This window comes from Toxorhynchites rutilus, chromosome 1 (assembly GCF_029784135.1).
Source record: "Toxorhynchites rutilus septentrionalis strain SRP chromosome 1, ASM2978413v1, whole genome shotgun sequence".
Classification (NCBI taxonomy): domain Eukaryota; kingdom Metazoa; phylum Arthropoda; class Insecta; order Diptera; family Culicidae; genus Toxorhynchites; species Toxorhynchites rutilus.
The window spans coordinates 108000620-108022045 of NC_073744.1; the positions used below are offsets into that span (position 1 = coordinate 108000620).

Genomic DNA, 21426 nt, shown 5'->3' on the forward strand with positions numbered 1-21426 from the left:
ACCATTACCACTGGCGGATGATTCGCGGGAACCTCCTTCTGTGTCGACGATTTTCCACACATTCACTGCCTCCAAAGATCCCACACTCGACACAATCTGCTGCTTGTCTCCTTTTTTCTTTTCTTCGCAACCGTTTTTTTTTCTCACATGTTACCGCTCGATTTTGGGACCATCATCGGTAATAAACGCCTTTTGTCTGCGCATGCCAATTACAATCTGGTGCCGTTATTTCCGTAGAGTTGGCAAGAAATTCTTTCATTCACTGAAGCATACTCATTAAGTCTAGACTCCGTCTAAAAGCACATCACGACTTTCACTTTGGAGATTGTATTTATAAACACTGTCCATACGAAGATTGTAGTTTAGCAACAACACGGTCCATGCAGTTTTAAAAAACACAGTCTATCCGAAGATTGCAGTTTAACAAAATCACGGTCTATGCAGTTCCAAAAAGACACATTGTAGTTTAAAAAACACAGTCTATCCGAAGATTGCAGTTTAACAAAAACACGGTCTATGCAGTTCCAAAAAGACACATTGTAGTTTAAAAAACACAGTCTATCCGAAGATTGCAGTTTAACAAAAACACGGTCGCCATTTTACATACAAGGAACGTTGTTTCACTATCTCATATGAAATACGTTTGCTACCATTTACGTATTAACTTCATTCGCATCCAAACTCCATGCGACCTATCGCATGGAGTGTAACTACAGACTTACAACTAATTACAAAAGTCTTAAGCTAACTTCCAAACAATTGTGTAGAGTTCTTTAATTTGTTGGGGAGACAAGACATAGAGAAATAGCCAATCAATCGAATGCAGTGTTCGATGTGATTGGGGTCATGAATAAAAAATGCTTACTGCGCGTAAGCGCACATATCGCATAGTGCATATCGATTTCATGGGAAATCGTAAAGTGTTACGACTTTGTAAACTGTCGCATTTTTCATCGGAACAGAACTAGGTCTGTTTTGATTTTAAGTTTGTCGCCATCAACTGCGCGCGTTATGATGTAAGAATGCATTCATACCGCAAGCGCATGTGGCCAGTTTTTATGGGTGATGGATATTTGTGGGAGAAAAGTAATTAACGAAGTTATGCAGTTATGCTTGCGGGAATCGTAAACATTGAAGTGCTCGCGCATGAGTCAGTTGTTAGAAAACAATTAACTGCTTATGGGAATGTGTTGACAATGGAATTTGGTATGGGATTTAGAATGGGTTTTGAAATGGATTAGGAATCGGATTTCAAATCATGCTACACATGTTTCAGTGAGTGCAATGAAGTCGTAAGAAGCATCAGAACTAGCTTGAAGATAGTCAGAAATAGTGGAATTCATACCACCGACATTTTGGTAATAGATAACCAATTCGTAAATCATACCAGCGATGCTCGCACTTATCGGTTGCGATCTGCCTGTGGGCTCAAGTGATTGTGTTGTTGTGACGACAGAGCTACCTAGTTCAATTTCTGAGGAGCTTTCGGTGTGGGAGGAAGGCATAAAAAACGGCCTGACTCGACTGAGCGTTCTGTTGTGCGACTGATTGTAGTTGCTGGTCAGAGCCAGCAGTATCCTTGCGAGAGGGTAAAAGTTGCACTGCATTAGTTGATGATTTACGATTTGAGAAAGGTGATATTGACACACCTCTGGGCCAGAAGTTTTTAGAACAAATTACGCTTACTATCGAATCTGGAACGCTTAACTTGAACGAAATGAAAGTTAACGGAATAACATCATCCCTATTTTGACGGATTAACTTATGCACCGAATTTTCGAAGCTTCAACGCTGCATCTCTTCGAAATATAAAGAGCAATATTTCCAGTTGTATCTGTTGGTAGGAATCGTGTCAAATAAAACCAATCAGATCCTTTAGCGACCGGAGCAACGGAGAGCGTGGGGAGTGTAGCGGTAGGTGTGCAGGTACTGTTGCTGATACAGACAGCGTCGGTGTTACTAGAATGCTGGATACTTACGTTGTTTCGTGATCCGGACCCATTGTCCATGCAGGAATTAATTCCAGAGGTTAGCATGTTGATAGTAGTGAATGTCCGTTGTTGGTTAAGATCTGCATCTGTGAAACTAGATGAGGAGGTCGGCACAGGTGCGCTTATCTCTGGATTACTTGTGGAGTAGGTTGCTGTTGCATTACAAGAACGAGGTGAAGGTGATGCCGCTGAGCGTGTTGAGCGATGAGGACTTATACCAAGAAGCTGTGATGATGTTACTACTGCATTAACGATGGTAGGATGATGTTCAACTATAGAATCTAGTAGGGGTTCTCGCTGGTGAATTGTTGAGATGTTATGTCTCCTATCTATTTCTGAGACTGTAAATGATGCTGCGGTCATCGGTGGGTTGAAATCAGACGCATCAACTCTCGTTCTTTTGCCGATCCTAGAAGTTGCTATATGAGTTGAAGAGCAGCTACTGGTCCTGTTTCTCTTTTTATTGCTGGTTTTCTCCACAAGTTGATCAGCATCGGTGACGAATGAATCGAAAATTTTGCTAAATTCGATATTGTTGATTTCGTCTTCGAAATTGCTTACAACATTTGTAGCGCTAATTTTTGGAGAGTGATGGCAGCAACTAGAACGCGGCAGATTTTGCCCATAAGCTCGACACAGAGAGCGAGTCACCTCTATCTGCGACATAACGAGCCGAACAATAGACGCAAGGCGATCAGAGATTAACTGCAGTGTCGGTGAATTCCGGTCAGCAGAATCTTTCGAATCAAGACATAACGGGCAGAGCCACACAGCACCAGAACAATCGCGGATGATTTCATGTTGGTTCCCCGAAATGCCAGCGCACTTGAGATGGAACGATTTCTCACATTTCCAGCATCCAATTTAACTGCTGCGTGCGGACGCTGTGAAGCACGGGTTTGCTTCGCACCTTTTAGCCATATTCGCAACTCAAAATCGCAGACACACGAGTATAAAGGAAAACTTTTACTCTATTATCCTCAACTCGAGAACGATAATGGCAGAGTACTCCGCTTGTAGCAGTGCAGATTAGAATCCACGAAATAAGAGATCTACTGATTCTAGGGCACAGATTCAACTCAACTCCGTAGTCAACTTGTTCGCGAATGATATGTCGATAAAATTAAACCAAATTTTTATCGATAAGATAAAGTTTACGCGATAAAAATATGAAAATCAGAGAACGTTAGAGAAAAACGACCGAACTTGTTATTGTTTTGATCTGAAAAAAAAATATTCCTAGTAGTTTCAAGGCAAGTCTATGTCAATTGAGAAACAGGTCACCGGAATAGCGTTGGAGGTAAATTTTCAATGCATTGACATGAAATAAATTGCGACATACGATCAGCTGATGTATTGTTCAGCGAAGGCAAGAATGAATCATCAGTCAATTATCGTCAACTGATTCTACAATGAAAAAAACATTTCAGAGATTATTCTATTAAGCAGTTGTTTCTAAAATTTCACAGCATTATAGAATAATATCCGAAGGTTTAAACAAGCAACTTTTATAATATAACAGCGTAGTTCTACGTCAACAATGTGGTCGTGGTTGTGGTTGATGATGTACAGTATTCTATTAGTCAAATCATTTCATTTGATACCAATATTGAGGAGATTGCAAAAGATATATAGTCGACCATTATGTGGCGGCCACCTTTTCGAATTTATGTAATTCATAATGTAGTGTATTCTCCAAGTCAATCTATTCAGGCATTTTTTAGCGGCCAAATTGAATTTTTCAAGATCATGGAATACGCAGATTTATAATGAAAGTAGAATTAAAGGTATGTTCCAAATTCCAAATCAATCAGTGATCAAGAACGGGTTCAAATTTCAATTAATGTGGGACAACCCTACAAAACTCAAATATACATACAAACAGGAATACATACATGGAATATAGTGGGCGCCAAGCTGAATGAAACCATTAAAAAGTAATTGTTTATTTGGCAACTGCGGCCAACTTGGATTTGAATTTCTCATGATCTACTGTGTGCTACCAGTCGAGTACTTTCATTTAATACCCATACGGATAGGGGTTTGAAAAAAAATGGCGCCATTTTGTGGTGGCGGTAATTTTGAGTTTGCATTTTTCATAAATAACTGTTCTACTAGTCAATCCCTTTCATATGATATTCATATTGATAGGGTTCTGAAAAAATATGTAATCCGCCATTTTGGCGGGTGCTTGGATTTGCATTTTTCATAAGTAACTGTGTTCTACTAGTCAATCCCTTTCATTCGATACCCATATTGATGGGGCTCTGAGAAAATATGTAATCCGCCATTTTGTAGCGGCCACCATCTTGGATTTGCATTTTTCATAAATACCTGTGTTCTGCTCTTTCATTTCACATTTATTGAAATAAACTTTAAACTTATACAATAATTATTATAAACCTTGAATAACCTATCAAACATTGTTCAAATTTAAGTAATGCATTGTAGTTTCCTTCAATATGATTTCATTTGGATACATTTACTCGTACCATGTGAAAATACCTGAAAAAATCACCTGGCATCCATGATTGAAACTCAATGAACGCAGAAATCGAAATGTCAACAGTAATTGAACGAAAAGGTTGCCGACACAAATCGTGCGTGACTCGACATGCTAGGTTGAATCGAAAAAGTTGGTCCGACTTAAGTTGCCAGTTGTCTAGTGTGTATGCTCCCATTTGATTACAGATGCTCTCAACTTTTTTGCGCCATTCGTTAAGTTGGTTTCCAACCTAGGTTGCCTAGTGTGTAGATGGCCTAATTGGACATACGCGACTGGTGGCGACTTTCAATGTAGGGCCATAATTTGGGCCCCGAACTCAATGTTTACAAAAATGTCCAACTGAACGTGTTGCATCTCAGATCTGTTCAATTATCTTAATGTCGAATTAGATGTAAATTACTGTACAACCAAATCAAAACAGAAGCCGAGACACAAAGCCCAGACAAAAATCAAACGAGCCGTCCGTCTTTGTCAATTAAGTGCGATTCGCATACTGTGCGATTCACATAGCACGTTACGGAGAAGAACGTCTACGTTCCGTCAATGTCTCCACCAATTCACACATGCAGTCAATGCTTCCACCAGCACCGTCACGTCAAATGCCAAACGAATGATTCAATTAATTTTATTCATGGTGTCGCCACCTACAACAATTTTGAATTGCAATGCACTCTTTCAAATCAGCATGCCTAAAATCAGTTTCGAATTTTGGAAAATTCAATGGGAATCATTGAATACAATTATTTAAATGCTTAAACCCCGTAGTCCGACCCTTATTCAACAATAATAATAAATAGAATAATTCTCTCAACTAGTCGCGAATGATTTTCACTCCGAAATTTGGAGCTAAGCGATATGTTGGCATAAAAAGTACAGCAAGTTACTTATAATGCGATATGCTGAGGCACCACTCAGTGTCGTATTGGAGTCGATTTTGATCAGTAATCGGCCATTCGCGACTGTTAGCGACTTTCAATGTGGGGCCATAATTTGGGCCCCGAATTCAATATTTACAAAAATGTCCAATTAGAGGTAAAAATGTCTAATTAAACGTGTTGCATCACAGATCGGTTAAATTAGCTTAATGTCGATTTAAATGTAAATTACTGTACAACCAAATCAAAACAAAAGCCGAGACACAAAGCCCAGACAAAAACCGTCCGTCTCCGTCAATTATTCTTTTCTACAAATCCTGCCGGTCGTTTTCGTTGAACGTATGCTGACGGGTCGTTACGTTGCTGGTGTATGTGAATGTTTTCATGGGAATTGCATGGTAGAATCATTGACGTATCGTGACGTGACGGGACGTGAACGTGACGTGTATGTTGTATGTGAATCGCACTTACTACATCCACGTCACGTTACGTTACGTCAGTTATTGTACCATGCAACTCTTATGAAATCATTCACATACACAGGCAACGTAACGACCCGTCAGCATACGTTCAACGAAAGCAACCGGCAGGATTTGTAGAAAAAAATAATTGACGGAGAGGGACGGTTCGTTGGGTTTTTGTGTGGGCTTTGAGTCTCGGCTTTTGTTTTGATTTTGGTTGTATTTTTAATTCCAACATATCTCTTAGTTCTAAATTTCGGAGTCAACATCATTCGCGACTAGCTGAGAAAAATAGTGTATATATTATTATTATTGTTGAATAAGTGTTGGGACTACGGGGGTGAATGATTTTCATTTAATTTTTTCCAAAATTATAACTGATTTTAGGCATGCTGATTCGAAAGAGGGCATTGCAATTCAATACTGTTGTAGGTGGCGACACCATGAATGACATTGAATAAATCATTTGTTTGACATTTGACGTGACGGTGCTTCTGCAAGCATAGACTGTATGTGTGAATTGGTGTAGACGTTGACAGAACGTGGACGTTCTTTTCCGTAACGTTCTATGTGAATCGCACATTATTCTTTTCTACAAATCCTGCCGATCGTTTTCGTTGAACGTATGCTGACGGGTCGTTACGTTGCTGGTGTATGTGAATGTTTTCATGAAAATTGCATGGTAGAATCATTGACGTAATGTGACGTGACGGAACGTGAACGTGACGTGGATATTGTATGTGAATCGCACTTTTAGCGCTCGAATCAGGGTTGCCAAATGCAAAGAAATGTCTCTATTTTTAAGATTTTAAAAAATATGCGAAGATAGACTTGAAAGTGAGTGGAAAAACAAATAAAACCCTCATAGTTTCTAAACAAAATCGTTGTTATTTTGTTTTGCACGCTGGCGGGGCACGTTTTCTTTTTGAGATAGTTTTCTTGAGAATCTCTAATAAAGAATCATTATCAGGCACAATTTTTTTCAAAATTCACTCACGACTTGCAAAAAAAAGTAAGTTCTAAGAAACACAATACATATTCGATTTAAAAAGCACATTTTCATTGTCCCGTATATAAAATAACACGAGAATAGGAAGGATAAAATGATTGAAATTCAGAATCCCATATAGCAGTAACTCAGATTATACTGATCGTGAGGTGGATAAATTCGAGTTTTCTATGAGTTAAAGAAAGTATTATTATTCAACAGAATTGTAGAAATGGTTCTTACAAAAGGATTTTAATCTTGACCTATATTAAATACTTCTCACTATTCAAACGAGAAAGACAGAGATGTTTATTATTATACATAATAGTCATGTTTTATCTCTAGAGTAACTTTTAGAAAGAAAAAATAAAACTGCATTCCCATATGTTTAACAACTATGCTATTCACGAGCAACCAAGTATTTCTCCTCATCTTTGAACCAGCGTTTGATTCCGCAAACTAGCGCACCATACAAATGAGTCATGGAATGAGCCCGAATAGTTGACATTGAAATATCGAATCAAACATACGCTTAGTTAAATGAAATATTGGGTTGAGGAAAAAGAAATGTCGTATATTGTCAATATATCGCAACACTTAAACATATCTTGTATTGTACTTATCGCATCGGGTCATACTATACGGCTATTTAAAGACGACAATCTGACAATCTGTGCTACAAGTGTCTTTCTGACAGTTTTGTGATTGTCCTTTTCAGCCTCAAGTTATAGCGCGTCAAAGATGGAGTCCACCAAGCAAGAAATTCGCCATATTTTACGTTTTTACTACCTGCGAGGTAAAACTGCAACAAAGGCGGCCGAAAAAATTTATGTAGTTTATGGACCCGATACTGTAACGATTCGCACAGCAAAACGTTGGTTTGATCGATTTCGTTCTGGTGTAGTGGCTGTCGAAGATACACCCCGTACTGGTAGGCCAATCGTCGTGGAAACCGATAAAATCGTTGAAATCAACCAAGTAGACCGGCATGTGAGCACTCGCTCGATTGGCCAGGAACTGGGTATAGACCATAACACCGTTTGGAACAATTTGTAGAAGATTGGATTCCAAAAAATTATAGGAGGTTGTGTCCAAGATACGCCCGCATTGTTGACGTGAAACTACGGTGTTATTTTATATAAGTCGCTTGTGTATTCCTTAGGATATTATTCTATAATGCTGTGAAATTTTCGAAACAACTGCTTAGTAGAATAATCTCTGAAATGATTTTTTCATTGTAGAATCAGTTGACGATAATTGATTGATGTTTCATTCTTGCCCTCGCAAAATAATACACTAGCTGATCGTATGTCGCAATCTATTTCATGTCAATGCATTGAAAATTTACCACGAACGCTATTCCGGTGGCCTTTTTCGCAACTGACATAGACTCGGCTACAGTCGGTTTTATACGTGTTACACCAGCACCATTATTCCACATCTCATAACTACATCAATATATCTTTGGCACCGCATGGACAACAACAATGGCAACACTTGCAAGTATCAAATATCATGCTACATGTTATTTAGTATTGCCTCAAAGCAATCGCACCTCTAGGCATCGTTCGTACAACGTAAACAAAGCGCCAAACAAGGTTCGCCATAGCATGCATACAGAGCCATACTTTGGTGGCTTGAAACTACTAGGAACATAAACACTTCTCATCATTTTGCGCTACTCTCAAAAGAAACGCTTCTGTTAATATTACTGGCATCAAAAAAAGTTGCATTACTTTCTCATGCTCGAGAGAAGCGCAGCTGTCACCCTTAGTGGAGGAATTGTTGCTACTGGTAAACGAAACCTAATCACATACAAAATTCCAGAACTACAATTACTTTCTTGGTGACTAAACAAGCGAAATAAACTCTTCTTGTTAATATCAACAACGTCGAAAACAGTAGCAATGCTTCATTATGATCAATATTAGCGCAAATGCAATCCTAGTTGAAGGCAGTTTTGCGACTGGCACGCGAACCTAAATAACTTATAACATTCCAGTAAGACATTCAAGATGCTTGGTATTCCCCAAATATTGACGTAGAACTACGTCTTTCATTAAGGGTGTCAAATCAGAAAACAGGTCACGTTTTTATGAAATAAAGTTAACGTTAATAACTATTTTTGCCGCGAACGGATTTTGGCGATTTACATACTAAACGAATCGGAAATTCCGTAAGATTTGTTTAATATGCCATAAAATAGAATCCCCTGGTTAGTAAATGGTTAAAATTCATGAAAACTTTAAGTGTTTCTATTTTCCCATACATTTGTTCTGTCCACTTGAGTGCTTTCCCGAACAGATATATCAATAACGAGCAACTTATCGACGACCAACGGAGGGGAAATCGTAGGATTTAAAGTCGCCGTGAACAAAGGAAAAGAAGAAGAATGAAGGGGAATACTTGCCTAGAGTATAAACAGTGGATCTCGCAGAGGCAAACTTTCATTCGGCATCGGACTGTTGAGTAATCCAGTTCACTTTGTTTTCGCTGCGCTTCGATCTAAGATTGGACCCCACCAGTGGTAATCCAACTTGGAAATCGTCGTTTGATTTTTCGGTTCGTTTTTCGCGTTATTCGTATCGTGTGTTCTTCTTTTCGCGTCATAAATTGGACGCTTCGCGTAGTGTGTGATTAGCAAGAAGAAGAGGAAGGCAGGGTCGAGCCCTGCAAAAAACGAACGCATTGCCAGGGGCAATAAAATTTCGAGGTAAGCGTCATCTAATGATGCACGCGATGTTGGTGCAGTGAAAAGCGCTCGCACTGAACCGAGCCTTCGCAAATGTGACACCGCACCAAAATCAAGCTCCCCCCGCTGGTGGTGAAGGCGGTCGCTCTTGACAAACTCATCAGCGAATTCGCATCGATGGGTGTTACAGCAGAGTACACGCTGTGTGGCATAATTCAGTCTTTTTCCAAGCAGTTAACATTGTTTATTTTCCGTCTTCATAAGGGCTTCGTTAGTGCCTTTGAGAATGCATCAATGCATTAAACTGACGTTATGGCGAAGCAGACGTTAAGGTTGTGCACCAAAAAATTATTTGGGAATACCATGCATCTTGAATGTCCTAATGGAATGTTATAAGTTATTTGGGTTCGCGTGCCAGTCGCAAAACTGCCTTCAACTAGGACTGCATTTGCGCTAATATTGATCATAATGAAGCAATGCTACTGTTTTCGAGGTTGTTATTAACAAAAAGAGTTTATTTCTCTTGTTTAGTCATCAAGAAAGTAAATGTTCTGGAATTTTGTATGTGATAAGGTTTCGCTTACCAGTAGCAAAACTTCCTCCACTAAGGGTGACAGCTGCGCTTCTCTCGAGCATGAGAAAGTAATGCAACTCTTTTCGAGGCCAGTAATATTAACAGAAGCGTTTCTTTTGAGAATAGCGCAAAATGATGAGAAATGTTTATATTGCTAGTAGTTTCAAGCCACCAATGTATGGCTCTGTCTGCATGCTATGGTGAACGCTTGTTTGGCGCTTGGTTTACGCTTAGTTTGTACGAACGATATCTAGAGGTGCGATTCCTTTGAGGCAATACTAAATAACATGTAGCATGATATTTGATACCTGTAAGTGTTGTCATTGTTGTTGTTTACATGCGGTGCCAAAGATATATTGATGTAGTTATGAGATATGGAATAATGGTGCTGGTGCAACATGTATATAATCGACTGTAGCCGAGTCTATGTCAATTTCGAAAAAGGCAACCGGAATAGCCTTCGAGGTAAATTTTCAATGCATTGACATGAAATAAATTGCGACATACGATTGTTTTGCGAGGGCAAGAATGAATCATCAATCAATTATCGTCAACTGATTCTACAATGAAAAAATCATTTCAGAGATTATTCTACTAAGCAGTTGTTTCTAAAATTTCACAGCATTATAGAATAATATCCGAAGGTATAAACAAGCGACTTATATAAAATAACAGCGTAGTTCTACGTCAACAATGCGGTCGTATCTTGGACACAACCTCCTATAATTTTTTTTTGGAGCACAACCTTAACGCCTGCTTCGCCATAACGTCAGTTTAATGCATTGATGCATTCTCAAAGACACCAAAGAAGCCCTTATGATGACGGAAAACAAACAACGTTAACTGCTTGGAAAAAGGCTGAATTATGCCACACAGCTTGTACTCTGCTGTAGCACCCATCAATGCGAATTCGCTGATGAGTTTGTCAAGAGCGACCGCCTCTTCACCAATTTCCGATTCGTTTAGTATGGTAATCGCTAAAATCCGTTCGCGGCAAAAATAGTTATTAACGTTAACTTTTTTTTTACTTGGCTCTCTTCTCAAAATGATCTCTCTTTCCACGATTTTAATATTATACGCTTGGACCGTGATGACAGATACGGAGGGGTGCTATTGGGGATCAATAAGTGCCACTCATTTTTTCGAATTGACCTTCCACCTATTGGAGGGATCGAAGCTGTTGCTTGTCATGCAAACATCAGAGGCAAAGACCTCTGTATTGTCAGCTTGTATTGGCCTCCGAGAGCTGCGGTTTGCCGCAAGCAACTTGCTGACATGTGCTCACTCCTTCCTGAGCCACGATTGATCTTGGGAGACTTCAACTCTCACGGAACTGCCTGGGGGGAACAGTACGATGACAATCGTTCATTGTTGATATATGACCTTTGTAACAGCTTCAATATGACCGTTTTAAACACTGGGGAAACAACACGTGTACCTAAACCTCCTGCTAAACCAAGTGCTCTTGACCTCTCACTTTGCTCGAATTCACTATCGTTAGATTGCAAGTGGAATGTAATCCAGGACCCCAACGGTAGTGATCACTTGCCAATCAAAATTTCCATCACCATTGGGTCGAATTCTTCAGAATCTATAAACATGGCATATGACCTCACAAGACACATTGACTGGAAAAAATATGCGGACGCGATTGCTCTAGCCATCAATTCCAGAGATGGTTTGCCTCCATTGGAGGAGTATAACTTCATTTCTCGTTTGATATATGACAGCGCGGTTCGCGCTCAAACGAAACCCATCCCAGGCTCCACTATTCGTCGAAGGCCTCCCAATCCATGGTGGGATAGCCAATGTTCCAAGCTTTATCAGGATAAATCGAATGCATTTAAAGCTTTTCGGAAACGTGGAACCCCTGAAAATTTTCAAACGTATTTAGCCCTTGAGAATCAGTTCAAAAATTTGATCAAAGGGAAAAAACGTGCTTATTGGCGAAATTTCGTGGGAGGTTTATCACGAGAAACGTCAATGAAAAAACTATGGAAAGTGGCTCGAAACATGAGAAATCGCTCTTCAACGAATGAAAGCGAGGAATATTCACATCGATGGATTTTTAATTTTGCACGGAAGGTTTGTCCTGATTCCGCACCTGTGCGAAAAATTGTTTGAGGTATACCACAAGATAGGTACGATCTTGATTCCGAGTTTTCGATGGTAGAATTCTCTCTTGCTCTCCTTTCTTGTAACAATTCTGCTCCGGGATCGGATAGAATTAAGTTCAACTTGCTGAAAAACCTCCCTGATGTGGCGAAACATCGCTTGTTGAATTTATTCAATCAGTTTCTGGAGCATAATATTGTTCCAGATGATTGGAGACAAGTGCGAGTTATAGCTATTAAAAAACCCGGAAAACCCGCGTCCGACTTCAATTCGTACCGCCCAATAGCAATGCTGTCTTGTATACGGAAATTGTTGGAGAAAATGATCTTGTTTCGCCTTGATCGTTGGGTTGAAACGAATGGCCTACTCTCAGATACACAATATGGGTTCCGCAGGGGAAAGGGGACGAATGATTGTCTTGCGTTGCTTTCTTCAGAAATTCAAATGGCTTACGCCGAAAAAAAAACAAATGGCTTCAGTATTCTTGGACATAAAGGGGGCCTTTGATTCTGTTTCAATAGAGGTTTTGTCAGACAAATTACACTCTCGGGGTCTGCCGCCTCTATTGAATAATATGTTATATAACTTGCTTTGTGAGAAACATTTGAACTTTTCTCACGGAGATTCGGCAGTAAGTCGGTTCTCTTACATGGGCCTCCCCCAGGGCTCATGTTTAAGCCCCCTTTTGTACAACTTCTATGTAAGCGACATCGACAATTGCCTTACACAAAATTGCAGCCTAAGACAACTTGCAGATGATGGAGTGGTGTCTGTCGTAGGATCAAACGAATCCGACCTGCAAGAACCCTTACAAGATACATTGAACAATTTTTCAACCTGGGCCATTGGGCTAGGGATCGAATTCTCCACGGAGAAAACAGAGATGGTGGTTTTTTCTAGGAAGCATAAACCAGCAAAACCAAAGCTTCAACTTTTGGGTAAACCGATCACTCATGCTATGTCATTCAAGTATCTTGGGGTCTGGTTCGACTCCAAATGTACTTGGGGGGCCCATATTAGGTATCTGAGTAAAAAATGCCAACAAAGAATAAACTTTCTCCGTACAATTACCGGCACCTGGTGGGGAGCCCATCCCGAAGATCTTATAATGTTGTATCGAACAACTATTCTCTCAGTGATGGAGTATGGCAGTTTCTGTTTTCAATCAGCTGCCAAAACACACCTCATTAAACTCGAGCGAATTCAGTATCTTTGTCTCCGTATCGCGTTGGGATGTATGCCCTCAACGCATACCATGAGTCTCGAGGTTTTGGCAGGCCTACTCCCACTAAAAGATCGCTTCAATTTATTATCTCTTCGGTTCTTCATCCGGTGTAAGGTCATGAACCCATTGGTGATCGGAAATTTTGAGCAGCTGATCGAGCTAAATTTTCACTCCGGATTCATGAGTTCATATCATGAATTCATCTCCATGCAGGTTGATCCTTCTTCGTATATTCCCAACCGTGTTTGTTTCCCTGACTACATCAATTCCTCTGTGCATTTTGATCTGTTCATGAAGCAAGATATCCATGGATATTCAGATTACCAACGATCGAGGATCGCTCCAACGATCTTCGATGAAAAATATAGGGGTATCAATTGTGATAATATGTACTTTACTGATGGGTCCACTATAAATGAGTCCACAGGATTTGGAGTGTTCAACGAATTTTTTAGCACCTCAGACAATCTTCAGAATCCTTGCTCAGTGTATATTGCTGAATTGGCAGCAATTCATTGGGCGCTGGACAGCGTCGCCTCACGACCTGTTGAACACTATTACATTGTAACGGATAGTCTTAGTTCTGTCGAAGCTATCCGTTCAGTGAGGCCGGAAAAGCACTCGCCGTACTTCCTTGAGAGAATACGAAAAATTTTGAGTGCTTCATCCAGACGCTGTTACGTCATTACCTTTGTCTGGGTCCCTTCTCATTGCTCAATTCCGGGTAATGAGAGGGCTGACTTTGTGCTCCCGTGGCCGAGTGGTTAGCGTCAAACCTAACATGCCGGGGGTTCGGGTTCGATTCCCGTTCTGGTCGGGGAAATTTTTCTTCAAAGAAATTTCCTCTGACTTGCACTGTGGTCACGCGTATTCTAGAGCTTGCCACTCAGAATGCATTCAAGGCGTGTTATTTGGCATAGAAATCTCAACTAAGTACTAATGAAAATGACGCAAGTAATGCTACGTTGAGACGGCGGAGTTCCTCTAGGAACGTTAGTGCCATATAAGAAGAAGAAGAAGAAGAGAGGGCTGACTCATTAGCAATGGTAGGTGCAATTGAAGGCGATATTTATCAGCGTCAAATCGCCTTCAATGAATTTTATTCTTTAGTCCGCAAAAATACCATCGCTAACTGGCAACGCAAGTGGAATGAAGATGAATTGGGCCGTTGGTTTCACTCGATTATCCCTAAGGTTAGCCTCAATCCGTGGTTCAAAAGTCTGGAATTGAGTCGGGACTTTATTCGCACCTTCTCCCGACTCATGTCCAATCATTGTTCTTTAGATGCACTACTCTTTCGTTTCAATCTTGCCAGCAGCAATCTCTGTGTTTGTGGCCAAGGTTATCGCGACATCGAGCACGTTGTTTGGTCGTGTGAGGTGTATCTGGTCGCCAGATCGAATTTAGAAAACTCCCTTCGGGCCCGAGGAAGACACCCCAATGTACCGGTGAGAGATGTGTTGGCTCGGTTAGACCTTGATTACATGTCCCATATATATGTTTTCCTTAAAGCTATCGATCTTCGTGTGTGTGTGTGTGATTCGTCCCCTTGCTATAAATAGTAGAATAAGTTGAAATGTAAAAACACTATAGATATACAAACAGATTTAAGAATTGAGTGTTCATCAACATTGTTACAGTTTTCTTATACCCCATCCTTCTCCTAAAAATATGTCACCCTTCTAAACTCGAGTACACCGCGAGTAATCGGTTTTCCACCTTACTAACCATAGATGTAAGAAAATTGTTTATATATATAGTTTTAAAATTATATTTAAGAATTCGGCTCCTTTAAACTTAAGTTACTGAGCCTGCAAAAATAAACGAATTAATAAAAAAAAAAAAAAAAAAAAAACGTTAACTTTATTTCATAAAAACGTGACCTGTTTTCTGACTTGGCACCCTTAGTGAAAGACGTAGTTCTACGTCAAAAAAGTGGATGTATGGGTGCCACACGAGTTGATGCAAACAATCTTTTAGACCGAATCAACGCCTGCGATGCACTGCTGAAACGGAACGAACTCGACCCATTTTTGAAGAAAATGGTGACTGGTGATGAAAAGTGGATCACGTAGGACAACCTAAAGCGAAAAAAGTCGTGGTCGAAGCGCGGTGAGTTGGCCCAAACCATCGCCAAGCCCGGATTGACGGCCAGGAAGGTTTTGCTGTGTGTTTGGTGGGTTTGGAAGGGAATCATCCACTATGAGCTGCTCAACTATGACCAGACCCTCAACTCGGTTCTCTACTGTGAGCAGCTTGACCGTTTGAAGCAGGCGATTGACCAGAAGCGGCCAGATATGATGAATAGGAATGGTGTTGTTTTCCACCAGTACAACGCTCGGCCTCACACATCTTTGATGACCCGCCAGAAGTTACAGGAGCTCGGATGGGATGTCCTATTGCACACACCGTATAGTCCGGACCTGGCTCCAAGTATTATCATCTCTTCCGGTCCATGCAAAACGCTCTTGATGATATTAAGTTGGCCTCAATAGAGGCTTGCGAAAACTGACTGTCTGAGTTTTTTTGCAAATAAGGAGAGGGGGTTAATAAGGGGGAGGGGATTGCGGTAATGAAGTTGCCTTCTAAATGGCAATAAGTTTGCGAATAAAACGGCGCATATTTGACTTAAATCGGATAATTTTAAATATGTTAAATAAAGCGTCAAATTTTGATCAGAAAAACGACATTTCTTTTTCCCCAACCCCATATTATCTCATACATTGTATTAATTTTACCTACATAACGTTCAAACGTCCGAAATTATGCAACTGACATAACGGGAATGAACTCTTTCACTTAACGGCGTTCATTTTTATACACAACTGTCCGTGACAATGATGATAGCAGGGCACGGCATAGTCATAGTCAACTGACTAACCGACTGACTATATCCGTAGTCAGTTAGTAATGGCCCAGTTTCTTCCCCCAGTTTCTTCACCCAGTTTCTCCGCCAAAACGACTGAACAGTCAGTCGGGCGTTTAGTCGCTATCTCTCTCTACCGACTCGATTATATCATTTCATTCTTCCCAAATTGTCAAATTGTCCTCATTGCATTTTGAAGTGACTTCCCCCAATACGAATTCGTTCCTCTTTTTTCTCTCCCATGTACGTGCATCGATGTTTTATTTATTTCATCTTTATTTCATCTGACTATATATCGTCATATTGAAAAATTGGCGGGGAAAAGCCAAAATGGCGTAAAAACCCCACATCTTTACATCATACATTGAAAGGAGCACATAAAAACATATCATGGTCAAAATATAAACATTAATATAAACATAATCATTTAGCACAACTCATCGTTGGAAGCGTCTTCGTCCAGTATTCATTATTGATTCAGTGGTCCATGTTGAATCCGGCAACGGAAAGCTTCGGCAGATTGGTTGAAGTCGAAGAATTCATAAAACACATTGAATCGTGCTGACATAAAGCGAATAGGGTCGTGTAAGCTGTAGTTCGCCAAACGTGGTCCAAGATGAAGGAAGCTTCTTGTGCGAAGGGCTCTCTCAGGTGCATAGATGTATATCTCCGCAAGAATACCAGGACTATAAATTTCTCCCAAAAGCACTTTGGCTGCAAACAATGCCTGGCTTACCTTCCTTCTATTCTGGAGTGTATCAAGTCCCAGTAATTGGCCGCGAGCCTCGTAGGGTGGGAGAATAATTGGATCATTCCATGGAAGAGTACGTAGAGCATAACGGACGAATTTTCTTTGAATTGATTCGATTCTTTCCACCCACAATGTTTGATAGGGGCACCAAACCACCACGCCGAATTCCAGAACCGATCGAACAAGCGTACAGAATAATGCTTTCAGGCAAGTGGGATCGCGAAATTGATCCGAAATTTTGAAGATGAATCCGAGAAGCTTATTGGCCTTGGATATTATGTCCGAGTAGTGCGGCTTGAATTTTAAAGCTGAGTCAAGCGTAATTCCGAGATCACGTATTTTTTCTACACGTAGCAAAGGATGATGATCGATCATGTATGTAAACGTTATTGGCTTGAGTTTTCGATGAAATGTAATGACGTTGCATTTTTGAACATTTAGTGAAAGGATGTTTCTTAAGCACCACTCATCGAAAGTGTTTAGCAGGTGCTGCAGTCGCAAGCAGTCAGCCGTTTCCCGAACTGTCATAAAAATTTTGACGTCATCCGCATAGAACAATCGACTACCTATTGGGAGGATCAACCCAATCTCGTTCAAAAATATAAAAAACAGCATCGGTCCGAGGTTGCTGCCTTGAGGTACTCCTGAGCTATTGGTGAACTTTTCCGAGAGATCCGTACCAATTTTCACACACAGTTTTCGGTTCGTAAGATACGACCTGAACCAACGAGTGAGCCTTGGAGATACTCCAAGCTTCTCAAGTTTGGCAAGCAGCATGTTATGATCAACCCTATCAAAAGCAGCCTTGAGGTCGGTGTACACAACATCCACCTGCGCTCCAACTTCCATATTCCTGAGGCAAAGCGAAACGAAAGGAACAAGATTCGTTGAAACGGACCTCTTAGGGTAGTAACCGTGTTGATCAGCAGAAATATAATTTTTGCATCAAGAAAATAATGCGTCGTTGATTATGATTTCGAATATCTTAGAACAGGCGTTAAGCGATGTGATTCCTCGATAGTTTACGACGTTCTGCTTGTCTCCTTTCTTGTAAACCGGGAACATAAATGAATATTTCCAACGTGTTGGAAACACACCCTGCTGTATCGAGATATTGAACAGTTTCGACAGCGGTATTATAAATTCAGAAGAGCAATTTTTCAGTATGCAGGAAGGAATTCCGTCGGGACCAGCAGTGTTGGAGAATTTCAGTTTTTTTATAGCAGATTCAACACAGGCTGATGAAATCGTAGCGATATCAAAATCAAAAATGTCTCTGGGAGTATCTCTTATCGCATCTCCAATCTGGATCGATGAAGCGAAGCGATCGTTAAAAACATTTCTGAAGTGCTCAACCAGGAGCTTGCATTTTTCAAATGAGCTGCAGGCAATTCTGTTGCCCAGGTGAATTTCCAATGGTAGCCCATCCTCCTTCCGTTTTGTTTTCACAAACGACCAGAACTGTCTTGGATTACGCCGTAGATTGTCCTGAATGCGCCGTGTATACATTTTGTAAAGGAAACGATTGTACGTTCGGTATTCCTTGCTGGCTACTGACAGCAAATATTTGGCAATAAAATTACGGGTGTTACAGTACTTGCGAAGCGCCATTGATCTCAATCGCTTCAAATGACGTAGTCGAGCATTGGACCAGGCAGGCTTCGGAGCAGGTCTGCTCAACGGTACATAGTCAGAAATTACTCGGCTCACGACTTCCTCAAAGTAGTTAACGGCTTCATCTATCGATGGACAGGTATCCAGGAACTGCCAATCTGCCTGTGCGAGTGAAAACCTTAATGCAACAAAGTCGGTTCTTCGGAAGTCGAGCTCGCGCACTTCAGTGGTATTGTCGAAGCGGACGGGTATCGACAGATTAATATGAATTTCCAAAGCAGGATGGTAGTTGTCAAGACCGATTAAGGGTTCGAGAGCTTCTATAACAGAACATTCCGTGACTGCCGCTTCATTCACCAGCACAAAATCGAGGATCCGTGAGTTAATATTAGTAACTTTGTTGATTTGCATTAAATTATGCAGGCTGAAACCATCCAAGAGTGTACAGCAGGAAGCTGGGATGTTCGACCGAATAACATCAATGGTAGGATGATCATAAGCAGAAACGTTCAAAATCAGCCCAGATTGATTGTAATCACCAAGTACCAGAGCTAAGTCATTCTGTTCTAGTCGAGATAGTACATCACCAATCGAACTGATGTGATTGTTGATACTGTTAGAATCTGATTTCCGGTCTGGAGGAAGGTACATCACACCGACACTTAATGATCTATGTGGTGTCGTAATTTTCACCTACAACTGCTCAAGAGATGTACAGACAGGAGTAGGATCGCGACAGCAACTAAGACGTTTTGAAACTGCTATCAAGACGCCACCTCCGCGCGATTTAGAACTGTTCAGATGATTACGGTCGTTGCGAAATACTGTATACATACTCCCAAACAACTGTAAGGAATTAATTCGTTCATCAAGCCAGGTTTCGGTGAGAACTATAACGTCATAGTTGGAATCAACTGCGGTCAGAAACAAGTCATCTATCTTTGTCCTAAGCCCGCGGACGTTCTGGTAGTACATCAAGAGACCGTCGATTGTTGTTCGCTCTGGTGAAACAATACGTGTCGATCGTGGGCAGCATGGTGTTACGCTGGATCTTTCCATGCAAGCAGTGAGTTCAATTTCAGGATAAATGCTGCAGTTTTGCTGTATGAGAGACTCGAAAGACCCCGACACCTTCCTCGACCACAGGACCAGAACGACTAAGAAGGCATGTACGAGTTGCAGGCTCGACTGGGTCGGGAGGACTATGGGCTTCCTTAGTGCTACAGGCATTGCGTTCTGGGACGATAACTGATGCACGAAGTAACTGGTTTTGGCGCTATTGGCCCCCACCTCCGGAAGGAGTTTGATCCGTAGGAATCCAAATGACTCGTTGGTTTTGCGGGTAGTTTATGAATTCGCGAAAGGACACGTTTTCCGGCCAAGTATCTTTCGACAAAGCAGCGTTTCTAATAGATTTGTTCACACCGACTTTGAAGGTAACAAAACTTAAGGTGGCAGGATCTTTGTCTTTAGGGACCAACCTGATCACTTTTGGTTCTACATCGGCGCTCAAGTTCAAACAATCTTTAGTTAGTTTAACGATGTCATTTTCGGAAGTACTCGGTTCAAATGCGGATACATAAATCCACAGCAATTCCGCCGGCGGAGGAACAGTTTTGACAACTTCGGATGCAGCTTTAGTGCCTCGAACATTGGTAGAGTTATTCACCAACCTATCGTCTTCCTGTTTTCTTTTCGGTGTGTTACGGACAACGTCCGATCCGGGAATTGGCTTCCACGATGCATTGAGCGTAGAGCTAGGCGACTTAGAATTTAACTTGGCGGATAATATACCAACTGCATCCTTCAGCTCAGCAATGTCCTCTTTAAGCGATTTGATGGACGGTGTATCTGTCATATTTTCATTTGTGAAACGAGACGTCATATTCCGAAAATGTTCATTGGAAAATAGATCCGCGCAGTCATCGCACATCCAAAAAATGTTTCGATCGTAGGTTCCCAAAATCTCACAAAGACCGTAATCTACTTTTGCACAAATCATATGGAATGAGTTTCCACAATATCCACGACAAGTGATACGATCCGAATCTTTCACAACTTTTTTGCACTTAGTGCATGCCATCCTTAAGTCGGGTTCAGACGGTACGAGTAAGCATACGAGTCGATCTAGTCAGTTACTGCAGTGCAGCTACTCACACCGTGTGAACACATCACGACAGTCAGTGTCATGTGTGATCCGGCGTGCGAGCTACTTCAAAGTTTTTTGAATTTACTCGCACTCACATCCCTCAAAACGTCAAAAACAGAATTTAACGCTCGAATCATGGATGCCAAATGTAAAAAAATGTCTCTATTTTTAAGATATTTTAAAATATGCGAAGATATTTATAGACTTGAAAATTATTGGAAAAACAAATAAAACCCTCATAGTTTCTAAACGAAATCATTGTTATTTTGTTTTGCACGCTGGCGGGGCACGTTTTCTTTTTGAGATAGTTTTCTTGAGAATCTAAATATGAAATCATTATCGGGCAAAATTTTCATTCAAAGTTCACTCACAACTTGCAAATAAAATTATAGGAGGTTGTGTTCAAGACACGACCGCATTGTTAACGTAGAACTACGCTGTAGTTTAATTTAAGTCGCTTGATTATAACTGCGGATATTACCTTATAATGCTACGAAAATTTTGAAATCTACCAGTTTGGTCGCTCTGGAATGTTTTTTTAATTGTAGAATCATTTGACGATAATTGTTTGATAATTCATTCTTGTGCTCGCAGAACGATACATACTCGAGATAAGCGC

General features: G+C 40.7%; 1 protein-coding gene across 1 annotated transcript; it reads right to left on the reverse strand.

Annotated features, from left to right (window-relative positions):
* Window positions 1-17989: 17989 nt before the first annotated feature.
* Window positions 17990-20516, reverse strand: LOC129761295 (uncharacterized). Its single transcript, XM_055759012.1, has 2 exons — window positions 20140-20516; window positions 17990-19328 (listed from the first exon to the last, which is right to left on the reverse strand). Exons 1-2 carry the CDS (start codon window positions 20514-20516, stop codon window positions 17990-17992), a joined length of 1716 nt encoding a protein of 571 aa, XP_055614987.1.
* Window positions 20517-21426: the final 910 nt, after the last annotated feature.